This window comes from Rana temporaria, chromosome 2 (assembly GCF_905171775.1).
Source record: "Rana temporaria chromosome 2, aRanTem1.1, whole genome shotgun sequence".
NCBI classification, from domain to species: domain Eukaryota; kingdom Metazoa; phylum Chordata; class Amphibia; order Anura; family Ranidae; genus Rana; species Rana temporaria.
This window is the reverse complement of record NC_053490.1, coordinates 49,519,692-49,533,970: the sequence shown is the minus strand read 5'-3', so window position 1 is coordinate 49,533,970 and position 14,279 is coordinate 49,519,692. Positions and strand designations below refer to the sequence as shown.

The 14,279-nt window shown below is 44.3% G+C and overlaps 1 protein-coding gene across 1 annotated transcript in view; it reads left to right on the top strand.

Moving 5' to 3' along the window:
- MAML2 (mastermind like transcriptional coactivator 2) overlaps window positions 1–11,629 on the top strand; it is a 235,671-nt gene extending 224,042 nt beyond the window's left edge. Inside the window, exons 4-6 of the mRNA XM_040340181.1 lie at window positions 2,126–2,287; window positions 3,998–4,109; window positions 10,225–11,629. Of these exons, the coding sequence (XP_040196115.1) occupies window positions 2,126–2,287; window positions 3,998–4,109; window positions 10,225–11,135 (1,185 nt within the window). The 3' untranslated portion in view covers window positions 11,136–11,629. The remainder of the gene's footprint in view (window positions 1–2,125; window positions 2,288–3,997; window positions 4,110–10,224) is intronic.
- Window positions 11,630–14,279: the final 2,650 nt, after the last annotated feature.

Here is a 14,279-nt window from a genome sequence, read left to right as displayed (position 1 = left end):
CTCCGTATCATGCAGCAGGTAAAAGGACCACTCTCCTGGTAATTCCTCCTCACTGAATTTTTGCACTATTTCCCGGACCTTTGCCCAAAAACTGAAAATCTTAGGACAGGCCCAAAGGATGTGCATTAAGGTTCCTCCTTTTCTCCTGCACCTCCAACATCTGTCTGACATATCTGGGTAACACCTATTTAATACTACCGGGTATGATACCACTGAGATAGAATCTTAAAATTCATCTCTTGTGTCTTCACACACACAGATGATTCAAATATATTCTGGAGTATTTTATTCTTTTGCTCTTCTGTAAAGGGTCTTCCCAGCTCAACCTCCCATTTATTGAAAAAGGGTATTTGAGAGTCCTCTGCAGGTGCGTTCAATAGCTCACTAATTCTTGAGAGCGAATGCCAAAGCATCTCACTTCCACTACAGTACCTCTCAAACATTGTCAACCTACGCTCGTATCTAGCTGGGGACTTCAAGTATCCAGGAAATGTCGCAGCTGTAGTGCCCTCCAAAAATCCAATCGGTAGGGCATCACACCCGCTAGCATCTCCTGCATAGTATACCATGAGCCCTTCTTCAGAAAATGAGATGGATGAAACAACCCCTGTTCTATTAATCCACTAAATGATTTCTTCAACAATCCTGGTTCGAACTGTGGGTTCCCCAAGATTGGAAAAAGCGGTGAGTCCACTGTTGACAATTTCCCCTTCACAAATAGCCTGTGTGCCATTTAAAGAGTAGGGCCTATCAGCGGGTGCTTTTTAGTGTCTGTCGGCAACTCCCTGTAACACCATGCCGCCCATTGAAGCATACTGCCACATTGGGCTTGCTCTAGCCCCGGCCATATTTTTTCTCCACTTATTCTTTTCTACCCCCTACACTTCCTCAGCACTTTTAATTTGTTTTATACTTATCAACATCACCACTGTCCCTTAGTGGGGGAAGCAGGCATTCAACACACATGGGGCTGTCTATCATGTCTGCTATAGCTTCTACAGATATGATAACAGCCTAACGTAGCTCTAAAAGCTCAACAAGCCAAATCCCATTCATTTCAATGGCCCCTGTTCACATCTGTCACCTAAAGCAAAACGCCTGAAGCTCAAAAAAGTACATGAGCTTCTTTTTGGCAGATTACAAGCGTTTTTGGCCCCATAGAATTCATTATGCCGCGTACACACGATCATTTTTCGGCATGAAAAAAACAAAGTTTTAAAAAAAATTCATTTAAAATGATCGTGTGTGGGCTTCACATCATTTTTCGGGTTCTGAAAAACGACAACCATTTTTTTCCCGAACATGCTGCATTTTTTAGCGACGTTTTAAACCATGTCGTTTTTCGGGTTGTAAAAAATGATCATGTGTGGGCTAAAACGACATTAAAAACCTGCGCATGTTTAGAAGCAAGTTATGAGACGGGTGCGCTCGTTCTGGTAAAACTAGCATTCGTAATGGAATAAGCACATTCATCACGCTGTAACAGACAGAAAAGCGCTAATCGTCTTTTACTAACAGGATTTTTGAAATGTTGGGAGGTATGCACTTGTAGTTTGCACTTGTAGTGCAAAGTGGATTTGCCTTTTGTAAATAACCCCCATTGACTTCAGAGATAGCTTCCTAACCAGATAGGTTTAAAAACAGCTATGTGGTCATCAATTTCAACCTCTTTCTGATATTTTTAGGGAAAGATGAAAGTTCTACATTTTTCTATCAAGAGGATCGAACTATTGAACCATCAGGGCTATGATGCTTTGTTTCCTAAATTGTTCTTTATGAGTTGATGTCACTGTGCCACTAGTCCCCAATTTATAGTAGGCATTTCTGGCAGAGCTGGATCCTCTTTATGGCAACCAAGGCAGGGGCCTGGGGCCTGATGATGTTCAGCTAAAACCTTCAAACTCTTGCAGCAAACCGGGGGGTGGGCGCGCATAGCGCAATTCATCAAAGCTGTGCACCTTCCTGTCACTTCACAATGGTGGATGCACTTGCAGGAGTTGGTATCTGATGTGGACAAGCAATGCAAGCACAGGGCCCCATTCTGCCTAATTCTTTTTTTTTTTCTTCTGGTGTGTAATGTAATGCTAAAACTTTACTAATTCTTTGGTATTTTTTTTCTCAACAGGAGCAGCACACTAGCACCACCCAGAGTCCCGGATCCAATACTGCTTCCTGTTCAAGTCCCAATGGTTATAACAACCAGCAGCCCTTGTTAAATCAGCAAATGGTGGACAAGACGAATATTCTACAGAGACAAATGATGCAACAGCAGATGATAGCTAGAACGGTAATTTCCTTTTTGCTTTCCAAAATTCATAGCTGTGCTTTGCCCCTCCCCAAAAAATAAGTCAGTACAGTAAAACCTTGGTTTACGAGCATAATTCGTTCCATAAACATGCTCGTAATCCAAAGAACTTGTATATTAAAGCATTTTTTTTTCAGGGTATAAACGAGGAGAGAGGCGCACCTAAGTGTAGCAATAAGTTGCTAAATGTTGTACCTTCATTAAATGTAACCATATTGCTACACTTAGAGGCTCCTCTCTTCTTTTTTATACTCGGTTGTGACATGACGCTACTCTTATATCAAGACATCGCTTGTATATCAAGACAAAATTTATTAAAACGTTTTGCTTGTCTTGCAAAACGCTCTCAAACCAAGTTACTCTCAAACCAAGGTTTCCCTGTAATAGCTTCTGAGCCAGCACCCCCCCCCCCCCTCCTGCATTCCTGTCATCTAAGATGCTTCAAATAGGAGCTGCAGCGCTGTCACCCCATGACAGCATATGGTGGACTTTGCAGGAGAACTATAAGCTTCCCCCTAATGTAGGCGGTGCCTACTTCCATACCTCCCAACTTTTTAAGATGGGAGCGAGGGACACCTATTAGAAAATGTAGGTATAGGACACACCCCTGCCACGCCCTCCTAAAGGAGAATTACAGCAAAAAAATATTTATTAAACCCACAAGTGCTTTATTTTTACCACTACTCTTCCTTTATATTGGCTTTTGAAGTGTACAAATGCAGCAATTTAGTAATGGGATGAAAGATTTATTTCTGGGAAACACCTTTTGAAAGATAGATAGTGCATTTTATATACAACTATACAGATCAGACCAAAATGAGGGACACATGAGGAGGAATGAGGGACAGAGGGACTTTGTTCCAAATTAGGGACAGTTGGGAGGTATGCTACTTCCACTACTTCAGTGGGATGAGAAGACATTGGGGGAGGCAGTTATCATTGACACTGCTGATTCATAAGTCTGTTGCTGGTCAGTCATCACCCGGCCACACCTAGTCCTACTCATTGCTTTCTGTACTGACAGCATTACCTCTGTTGCTTAAACCCTCCCACTGTGAGCTGCAGTGTCTGGGAAGGGGGAGCATGTGAGACACAAATGAAGGAGAGTTTAGTTCAGATAGAAACCTTTTAGATGTACATTTACTGTATTGAAAAGTAGAATTGCCTGAATTTGGAGACAAATCAATACATATGGAATAACTTCTCAATAAATGATTATGCATTAGCCAGTTATAACTGGTTATTGTGTACATCTTAATCATACCAAACGCTTGATACTCGTAGAACCTGGGTTATAGGCTGGTACGTTCAAGTAATCAGACAGTGGCAAAGGTTTTAAGGATGCACCCCTAAAGCCCTGCCCCACTCAGGGAGTTCTCAGTTTTTTTGCTAGTGTCCTAAGGTCATGGACCTCTTTCCTTTATGGAGAAATCACTCTTATCCTAACTAGATTATTTCTTGGAATTATTAAAATAATTCTATTCACTGTCTTCTAATACAACAATAGAAGCAGTACACCCAGATCAGGGCAACCTCTGTAAAATTACTCCTTGCGGGCAGCCTCTAATGTTGCACAGGCGCTTAGCTTGGCACTATGTACAACATGAGACAATTGAATACATAAGATATAACTTTTCAATAAATGATCATTCAGTGGCCAAATATAACTGATTATTTTATATTTTGTTATAGGAAAAGTGTAACAACCAGGATCAGCTGAACAGGCATTTGACAAGACCACCACCGGACTACAAGGATCAGAGAAGGAACACTGTGGGAATGCAGCAGCCAAGCCAGTTCCCCGGTAAGTATAGTGTGCTTTGGGGTGTTGTACAGCTAATTCTTCTCAGGGTTGCGTCCTGTTGATACCAGTATCAATGCTAAGGTCGCAAAACTATGTTTAATCATACAGTATTTCTTAAAGAGAAACTTCTCCCAGGTTCTACAAAAGTAAGGCTACAAGTACTGTAGCCTCCTGGGATGGGTTATGTGATCCTGGGGGCTGTGGGTGAAACATCGGAAGTAGAAGCACACACCTTGCTACCCCACCCCAAAAATTCCAAATATGCCAAAGGGAGGGTTATGACATGGATTAAAGGTTAACAAAGGTCCACCTTATACTTTATCCACTAAGAGAGAGAACAACTGCACATTTAAGGCTAGTGCACATGTCGTTTGAGAACCATTTGTGATCGGTTTGCCATGAGATTGAAGCGTTTGCCCTATACAGGCATACCCCACTTTTAAGTACACAATGGGGTTTATTTACTAAAGCTGGAAAACACAAAATCAGGCTCACATTGCATAGAAACCAATGAGCTTCTAACCCCAGCGTGTTCAATTAAGCTTTGGTAATAAAACCTGGAAGCTCATTGGTTTCTATGCAGAAGTGAGCCTGATTTTTCACTTTCCAGCTTTAGTAAATAAACCCCATTGTGTACTTAACCACTTAACCCCCGGACCATATTGCTGGTCAAAGACCAGAGCACTTTTTGCGATTCGGCACTGCGTCGCTTTAACTGACAATTGTGCGGTCGTGCGACGTGGCTCCCAAACAAAATTGGCGTCCTTTTTTTCCCACAAATAGAGCTTTCTTTTGGTGGTATTTGATCACCTCTGCGGTTTTTAGTTTTTGCAATATAAACAAAAATAGAGCGACAATTTTGAAAAAAAATAATATTTTTTTACTTTTTACCATAATAAATATCCCCCAAAAATATATAAAAAAAACATTTTTTTTCTTCAGTTTAGGCCGATATGTATTCTACATCTTTTTCATAAAAAAAAAAATCGCAATAAACGTTTATTTATTGGTTTGCGCAAAAGTTATAGCGTTTACAAAATAGGGGGTAGTTTTATGGCATTTTTATTAATATTTTTTTTTTTTACTAGTAATGGCGGCGATCAGCGATTTTTTTTCGGTACTGCGACATTATGGCGGACATTTCAGACACTTTTGACACATTTTTGGGACCATTGGCATTTTTATAGCGATCAGTGCTATAAAAATGCATTGGATTACTATAAAAATGCCACTGGCAGGGAAGGGGTTAACACTAGGGGGCGGGGAAGGGGTTAAGTATGTTCCCTGGGTGTGTTCTAACTGTAGGGGGGGGTGGCCTCACTAGGGGAAATGACTGATCGCTGTTCATACATTGTATGAACAGACGAGTCAGGCATTTCTCCCCCTGACAGGACCGGGAGCTGTGTGTTTACACAGCTCCCGGTCCTCGCTCTGTAACGAGCAATCGCGGGTGCCCGGCGTCGCCGCCGGGCACCCTAGTGGCCGCTAAGAGAGCCAACGGTATTGTACGGGCTCTCGCGCAGGGGAGCCGACCTGCCGCCGTAGAACTGCAGGCAGGTCGGCAAGTAGTTAAAGTGGAGTTCCACCCAAAAGTGGAACTTCCGCTTTAAGCACTCATCGCCCCCTTACATGCCACATTTGGCATGTAATTTTTTTTGGGGGGAGGGGGGAGTGGGGACTTCTCTTCTCGCCTTAGGTGGCCCCTACCTTTAGGTGATCTCCAGGCACACGTGACAGGTCCCAAAAGATCACCTGTCCACTCATAGAGCGCAGCGCGACTCACGCATGAGCAGTGAGTACCCGGCCATAAAGGCGAAAGCTGTCACGTCCAGATGCCCACACTATGAATGGAGGCGCCGGCCAGAGAGGGGGGAGAGGAGCGGAGCTCCGGCGGCCACATCGCTGGACCGTGGAGCAGGTGAGTGTCTGTTTATTAAAAGTCAGCAGCTACACTAAAGGCTGGAACTCTGCTTTTAAAGTGGGGTATGCCTGTATTTATGTTTACTTGTAAAAAGGTAAAAAAAACAATGCCATTCCGAATCTCAAACTGACCATAACTGAGCTAAAAACTAGCCCTGGCGCAGCTTAGTTCCATTTTCATAAAAAACCTAACGTATGTTTGAAAACCTTTTTCTATTCTCTCCCCACTCTGTTAAAAAAAAAAAGTTTGGGCTATAGTTGGGCCTTAAAGCAAAATGAGAAGTGGAAACAGGGGCCCAGATTGTCGTACGAGTTACGCCGGCGTATCTCCAGATACGCCGTCGTAACTCTGAGTTTGAGGCGTCGTATCTATGCGCCTGATTCTTAGAATCAGTTACGCATAGATTTGTATTAGATCCGACCGGCGCAAGTCTCTTACGCCGTCGTATCTTAACTGCATATTTACGCTGGCCGCTAGGGGCGTGTACGCTGATTTACGCCTAGAAATATGTAAATCAGCTAGATACGCCAATTCACGAACGTACGCCCGGCCGACGCAGTACAGATACGCCGTTTACGTTAGGTTTTTCCTGGCGTAAAGTTACCCCTGCTATATGAGGCGTAGCAATGTTAAGTATAGTCGTCGGAACAGCGTCCAATTTTTGACGTTTTACGTTGTTTGCGTAAGTCGTTCGCGAATAGGGCTGTGCGTCATTTACGTTCACGTCGAAAGCATTGGCTTCTTGCGGGTTAATTTGGAGCATGCGCACTGGGATACTTTCACGGACGGCGCATGCGCCGTTCGTAAAAAGCGTAATTAACGTGGGGTCACATTAAATTTACATAACACCCACATCTTCCACATTTGAATTAAGCGGGCTTACGCCGGGCCTATTTACGCTACGCCGCCGCAACTTTGGTTTGAGAATACAGCACTTTCCTGACAAAGTTGCGGAGGCGTAACATAAATAGGATACGTTACGCCCGCACAAAGATACGCGCTTCTACGTGAATCCGGGCCAGGGTCTATAAAAAAGATATCAGTGAGAAGATATACTGCGGATTGCACTTTAAGTCCCTGAATAACGGCTTACTCACCTGTATGTTATAAACTGAGTTTATTATACTCTGAGGGAACTCCATTATATAAGCCTTTTTTCAGAACCTATCTGTACCAGCTGGAAATCTGATTTTGGTGATCATTTTCATATGTTATGGTGCTGTCCCAAGCTGTATAGATATCACAGGTTCTTAACATCATGGAGCAGGTGTTTCAGTTTAAAGGCCCAAAAATCTGCCATTTCAGATTCTTGGGAGAGTTGCAGCTTTTAAGAGGGTGACTGGTACCTGTAACTCAAGCCCTGCTTTTGGATGGCTAATCAACTATGCAATATTGAACATTTTGAAATACAACCTTCATATAAAGAGGTGGCTAGCACAGGTGTACAATAAAAGTTGTGAACTAAAGTGTATCTAAACCCAAGAACACATTTATAATATATTTGTAGTACCCTACCACTCCTTAGGTGAGGTGGCTGCATTCGTTTGCTTTTTTCAGGCTTTTTTTTAGTTGGTTATCTTGCCAGTCCCATACTCTGTCCTAGAGTGACATTTCTCAATTGCTGTCTTGTAGCTATGAAGGAGCAGGGTTGTCAATCTAGGCCAGGGATATGCAATTAGCAGACCTCCAGCTGTTGCAAAACTACAACTCCCATCATGCCTCTGCCTTTGGGTGTCATTCTTGTGGCTGTCAGAGTCTTGCTATGCCTCATGGGACTTGTAGTTCTGCAACAGCTGGAGTTCCGCTAATTGCATATCCCCGATCTAGGCTATTCACTTATGATTTAGACCAGTGTTTCTCAACTCCAGTCCTCAAGGCGCCCCAACAGGTCATGTTTTTAGGCTTTCCATTATTTTGCACAGGTGATTTAATCAGTTTCACTGCCTTAGTAATTACCACAGCCATTTCATCTGAGGGAAATCCTGAAAACATGACCTGTTGGGGCACCTTGAGGACTGGAGTTGAGAAACACTGATTTAGACCACAGAACAACCACTCCTTTTCATCTCTGTAACATAAGGCAAAGATGCTCAGTTCTCCAGCGGAAGAGAAATGTGTATGGCTGAAAACTCCCTGTGACCCTAAATCAGGAGTCTCCAAACTATGGGGGTAATCCACAAAAGGGATACACCGGCGTATCTACTGATACGCCGTCGTATCCCTGTTTCTATCTATGGAACTGATCCACAGAATCAGTTTCCAAGAGATAGGCAGAAGATCCGACAGGTGTAATTGAATTACACTGTCGGATCTTAAGGATGCAATTCTAGGCCGGCCGCTAGGTGGCGAGGCCATTGCGGCCGGCCTAGAATATGCAAATGAACACTTACTGCGATCCACGAACGTTCCGACGGGCCCATCGCGCTAATTCTACGTCGTTTACGTCAAGTTACGCCGTGTAAAAATAGGGCTGAGTCCTATTGGACTAAGCCCTATTAAGTATGGCCGTCGTTCCCGCGTCGAAAATTCAAACTCTACGTCGTTTGCGTAAGACGTCCGTGAATGGCGCTGGACGCCATTTACGTTACCGTCTAAGCAAATGACGTCGGAGCGACGTCTGTTAGCGCAATGCACGTCGGGTAAGTTACCCGACGGAGCATGCGCAGTACGTCCGGCGCGGGAGCGCGCCTAATTTAAATGGGACTCGCCCATTTGAATTGGCCCGCCTTGCGCCGGACGGATTTAAGTTACACCGCCGCAAATTTCCAGGTAAGTGCTTTGTGGATCGGCACCTAACTTGGCAACTTTGCGGCAGTGTAACTTAAATGGAAAAAGTTACGTTGCGCTGGCTGGCTGTGGATCTGGCCCACTGACCCTCCAGTTGTTCAGGAACTACAATTCCCATCATGACTCATCATGCCTGTGAATGTCAGACTTTTACAATGCCTCCTGGGATGTGTAGTTCCGCAACAGCTGGAGGGCGGTAGTTTAGAGATCCCTGCCCTAAATGAATGCTTGCAGAGTGCTGCTCCAAGCACCAGCTTCAGATTATCCAGTGGCTCCCCCCGCTGTCAGGTGCAGGCATCCAAAGAAAACTTGTCCTGGCTCTGCATGCAACATCTAGGGGCAGATCCTCAAAGAAATTACGCCGGCGTATCTGTTGATACGCCGCGTAATTTCAAATTTTGCGCGTCGTATCTTTGTTTTAGTATCCACCAAACAAGATACGACGGCATCTGTGTTAGATCCCACAGGCGTACGCCTTAGTACGCCGTCGGATCTAAGATGCATTTTTCCGGCGGCCGATGGGTGGCGTTCACGTCGTAATCCGCGTCGAGTATGCAAAATAGCTTTTTTCCGACGATCCACGAACGTACGAGCGGCCGTCGCATTCTTTTACGTCGTTTCCGTTCGGCTTTTTCCGGCGTATAGTTAAAGGTGCTATCTGGTGGCGTACTCAATGTTAAGTATGGCCGTCGTTCCCGCATATAATTTTGAAAATGTTACGTTGTTTGCGTAAGTCGTCAGTGAATGGGGCTGGACGCCATTTACGTTCACGACGAAAACAATGACGTCCTTGCGACGTCATTTGGAGCAATGCACCCTGGGAGTTTTGACGGACGGGGCATGCGCAGTTCGTTCGGCGCAGGGACGCGCTTCATTTAAATGAAATGCCCCCCCTACTCGCCGAATTTGAATTCCGCGCCCTTACGCCGCGAGAAATACACTACACCGCCGTAACTTACGGCGCAAATTCTTTCTGGATTCAAACCAAAGCCAGGTAAGTTACGGCGGCGTAGCGTATCTCAGATACGCTGCGCCGGTGCAGATCTTTGAGGATATGCCCCCTACTATAGAAGGTTGAATGCTGCACACTGAAGGCAATCTAGTACAAGAGTAGAGAAGGGGCTTCAGCCTGTCGCCTCCCAACCCACGTCCCACCGACGCATATCACCCTCCAATAGGACCTGTGCCCTCCACGATGATGGCAGCTGGGATTGAAAGCCACCAGTTGCAGTTGTTGTCTGGTGGCTTTCAAAGTGGTGGATATTTATAAATGTATCCCCAACATAGGGAATTGCTCTAGGATGTTATTATACGGAGGGTGGGCAGAAAATACTTTTCTAACATTTAAAAATATTATGCATTGTGGTATCGGGATTCTTTCATGTATGCACAATTTTTTTTTGTCAGGTGGATTGCAAACTGTAGGTGCCACCTCTGATCCTCCAGTAACCAATGCAACATCAGGACATATAACACCTCAGAATCCAACCCATTCTTCAAAAAGTCATGGTTCTAGAATGACTTCTGTACATGGAAGTCCAAGCTTGTACGGAAATGTCCCATGCCCACAGCCGAACATGTACAGCAACGTGAATCAAGTACAACAGCAAACCAGCCCAAGTCATATGGGAACAAGCCCAAATGGCAATGTTTTGCCACGACAGTCATCAGTTACACCGGGAAACAATGTAACTCCTTTTGTTAATCCAGCAGGAGTCAACCCTCCACCATTCAGACCTGGTCCAAATCATGGAAATAATCCAGTGGCGCTAAGACCACCAAACATCATCAATACCACAACAGCCACACAGAAGTGGATAGGTCCAGAAATAAAAAGACAGGACATGGTGAGCTTCTCCAATAATCAGTTTTCTAACCAGTCACTTCAGGGCATGATGCCTCATCAACATTTTCCTCAACGTGGTCTTTCAATGCCCAGCCAGGTCAACCAAGGTCTACAGATCAATCAGATGACGTCCGCAAACAGTGGACCATCTATGGAACCTCTAAGAGGTTTTAATCGTGGACAAAGCCCCCAGAGATCTCAAATGCTGACCAACTTAAGCCAAGCTGGTGGAGGAGCTGCCACAGCATCAACAAACACATTTAATCCCACCGATCAGATACCTAGAGCTTTTCCAAGGAGCGACTCAAATAACGACTTGGGTTCCTTTGATTTTATTTCACAGAATGGTGGACTAGGCTCATCGCCCAGCAATGACTCAGACTTTATTGATGCCTTATTGAAAACGGGTCACATCAATGATGACTGGATGAAAGACATCAACCTAGATGAGATTTTCAAAGGTCATACATAAAAAAAAAATTCAACATATTGAACCTCATGTATAATGTAGAGAAGGGAAGTGAGGCCCATAAATGCCAACCCCCCCTTACAACAAATTTTCCCCTGGATGTTAGAAAATAAGGCAGGTGTCTAATGGGCTACTATAGGTTGTATGATTGCTTTTCTTTTCCTCATTAGGTCATTTGCGTTGCTTTGCCCCAATAGCATTATTAAAGTGGAACTTTAGTCAGAAAATTAAGTCCTGCTAAGATTACTTCATGCTGGCCCCTTTTGCAGGTATAGCTATGTAAGCATTAAAAATAGGTTCTTATAATGTTTAAAATCCAATAATACACAGTCTCATCCTGCTCTGCACATGCTCAGTTACTCTCCATTTTAGGCACTGCCAAGTTTGTAGAGGCCTTTCAGCTAACAGTCTAAGACCCCTTTCACACTGAAGCGTTTTAGCGTTAGAAATATCGCTATTAAAAAGCTCATAAAACGTTAGGGTCTTGGCGGTGCTTTACCAGCACATTGGGATTGCAGATGAGGCTTCGCTCGAAAAACGCTCAAATAACACTCGAAAAACGCCCCAGTGTGAAAGGGGCCTTAAAGTGGAATTAAACCTTGCCATCCTTAAAGCGGTGGTTCCCCCTAAAACAAATTTCTAACAATACATTCGTAAGACCCGTTACACTGCGGGTAGGCTGGCTTTTGTTTTTGTTTTTTAGTACATACCTCGATCTCGCCGTTTCGTCCCTTGGCGGTGGGCGTTCCTAGTTGATTGACGTTCCTCCGACGGGCGCATACTGCGCGTCACGACTTTCCGACAGAAGCCGAACGTCATTGCGCAGGCGCCGTATAGAGTCGGCTCTATACGGCGCCTGCGCAGCGACGTTCGGCTTCTGTCGGAAAGTCGTGACGCGCAGTATGCGCCCGTCGGAGGAACGTCAATCAACAGTGTAACGGGTCTTACGAATGCATTGTTAGAAATTTGTTTTAGGGGGAACCACCCCTTTAAGGCTGCATTCACACCTGAGCGTTTTGTCGCCTGAAGCGCGACGCCCCAAAACGCTAGAGGGGAAAAAATACATTATTCTCTATGGAGATGGTTCACATCTCCACTACAAAACGCCTGACGCCGAACACCTGAAGCCCAAACAAGTTCTGGACCCTTTTTTGTCGCTCGAATTTGGGCGTTTTACATTGGTGACCCTAGACCTGTAAAAAACGCCGCGTTTTGTCACAGCAAATTGCGGCAAATCGCGGTAAAAAATGCTGTGTTTTGTCGCGGTAAAAAACGCAGCAAAACGCTACGCTCAGGTGTGAATGCAGCCTTACAGACAAGGAACATGCTTCTGTTTGAACTGCCATGGTGCTGTACATGTGATCAGTTATGACACCAGCCATTTGATGGTTTGACAGTTTGGTTGAGGACACAAGAAATGTGACAGTTACACCCAGAATGCCAGGATTACTAACTGCTTTTTGAAACTGTTAAAGCCCGTACACACAATCACACTTTTCCCCAAAGTCTATATTTGCATTCAAGTTCATCTTAGACCCTATCAGATGTTTTGACATCTTTATATACTATGGGATGTATTTATAAAAAAATATATAAAGCTATTTATTTGTTTTATTTCATTCATTGGTTTAATACGAAAAATACCACATTTGGCCACTATATGGTGCCAAGTATTATAGGAATTCTTTTGATACTTAGCACCATCTAGTGGCCAAATGTGAAATTTTCCATGTTGAATGAAAAACATTAGATTAACACAGGAAATAGCCTCATAACATTTATTTTTGCCCCATTCACATGAGAGGAATGTACATGCACTTTCAGAGGGCAAATTTAAATAGCCTTTTCTTTTTTTTCTATGATTACAACCCTATGAGCTGTATTACCCAGATTTGATTCAGGTTGATTTTGATTCAAGTTGTATATAATGGCCCGGATTCTGAAAGCACTTACGCCGACGTATCTACTGGTACTCTGCGCCTGATTCTGCAAGTAAGATGCACCTAAAATTTGGCTTCATACGACCAACGTAAGTTTCCTACGCCGTCGTATCTTGGGCGCATATTTAGGCTGGCCGCAAGGGGCGCTTCCATTGATTTACGCGTTGAATATGTAAATGACCTAGATACGCCGATTCACGAACGTACTTGCGCCCGTCGCTGTAATCTACGCCGTTTACGTAAGGCGTACGTCCGGCGTAAAGTTATTCCACATATAGGTGACGCAACCCATGCAAAGGTATGGACGTCAGAACAGCCGTTGTATTTTACATTGTTTACGTAGTACTACGTGAATAGGGCTGGGCGTAGGTTACGTTCAGTGATTCGACGTATCTTAGGCGTTCGTTCCGACGTAGTTCTGAGCATGCGCACTGGGAAGAGTCCACGGGACGGCGCATGCGCCGTTCGTTCGGCCCCTCATTTGCATGGGGTCACGCTTCATTTTAATGTTTCACGCCCACTTCCTTCCTACTTTGAATTAGGCAGGGCTTACGCCGACCAACTTGCGCTACGTCGGCGCAACGTAGAGAGCAAGTGCTTTATGAATACTGTTCTTGCCTCTCTGTGTTACGTCGGCGTAGCGCATATGAGATGCGCTACGCCTGCACAAATATACGCCGCTCTACGTGAATCCGGGCCTATGTTCTTATCATGTGTAGCATGTGTGAATACTTTTTCAGCTAAGCTGTGTGCTGTCCCAAAATCAGATCTCAACTAAGATCAGGTCAACCATTTCTAAAAGGTGGCAGTCTAATACCACATATACTGTAAAAAGTTCTTAACTTGCATCAAATTGACTGATGAATAAAACATTTTAGTGGAGAAGGGATCTGTTTAATCTTTGGGAAACAAATCCTTCTTATTCCGAGTTGGGATGAATACACAGTGAATCAACAGCTAGTGTTTAGGCTGTATAAAGCACACGTTGCACATGTAATAAACACCTTCTGCCTTCCTGTGACAAGTGTACTTCTGCAAAGGTAGCCAAATGTGTTTTGCCTTCTCTGTCGAATCCAGCTGAGTATACCAGCAGAGGGACGTGTCCTTTCTTTGTAACCCAACAAACATTACCCAAAACCACGTCCCCCAAACTATGAACCTGCTAAAGTCACTAGTATCAGGACCAAATAGTATTGATAGACACTGA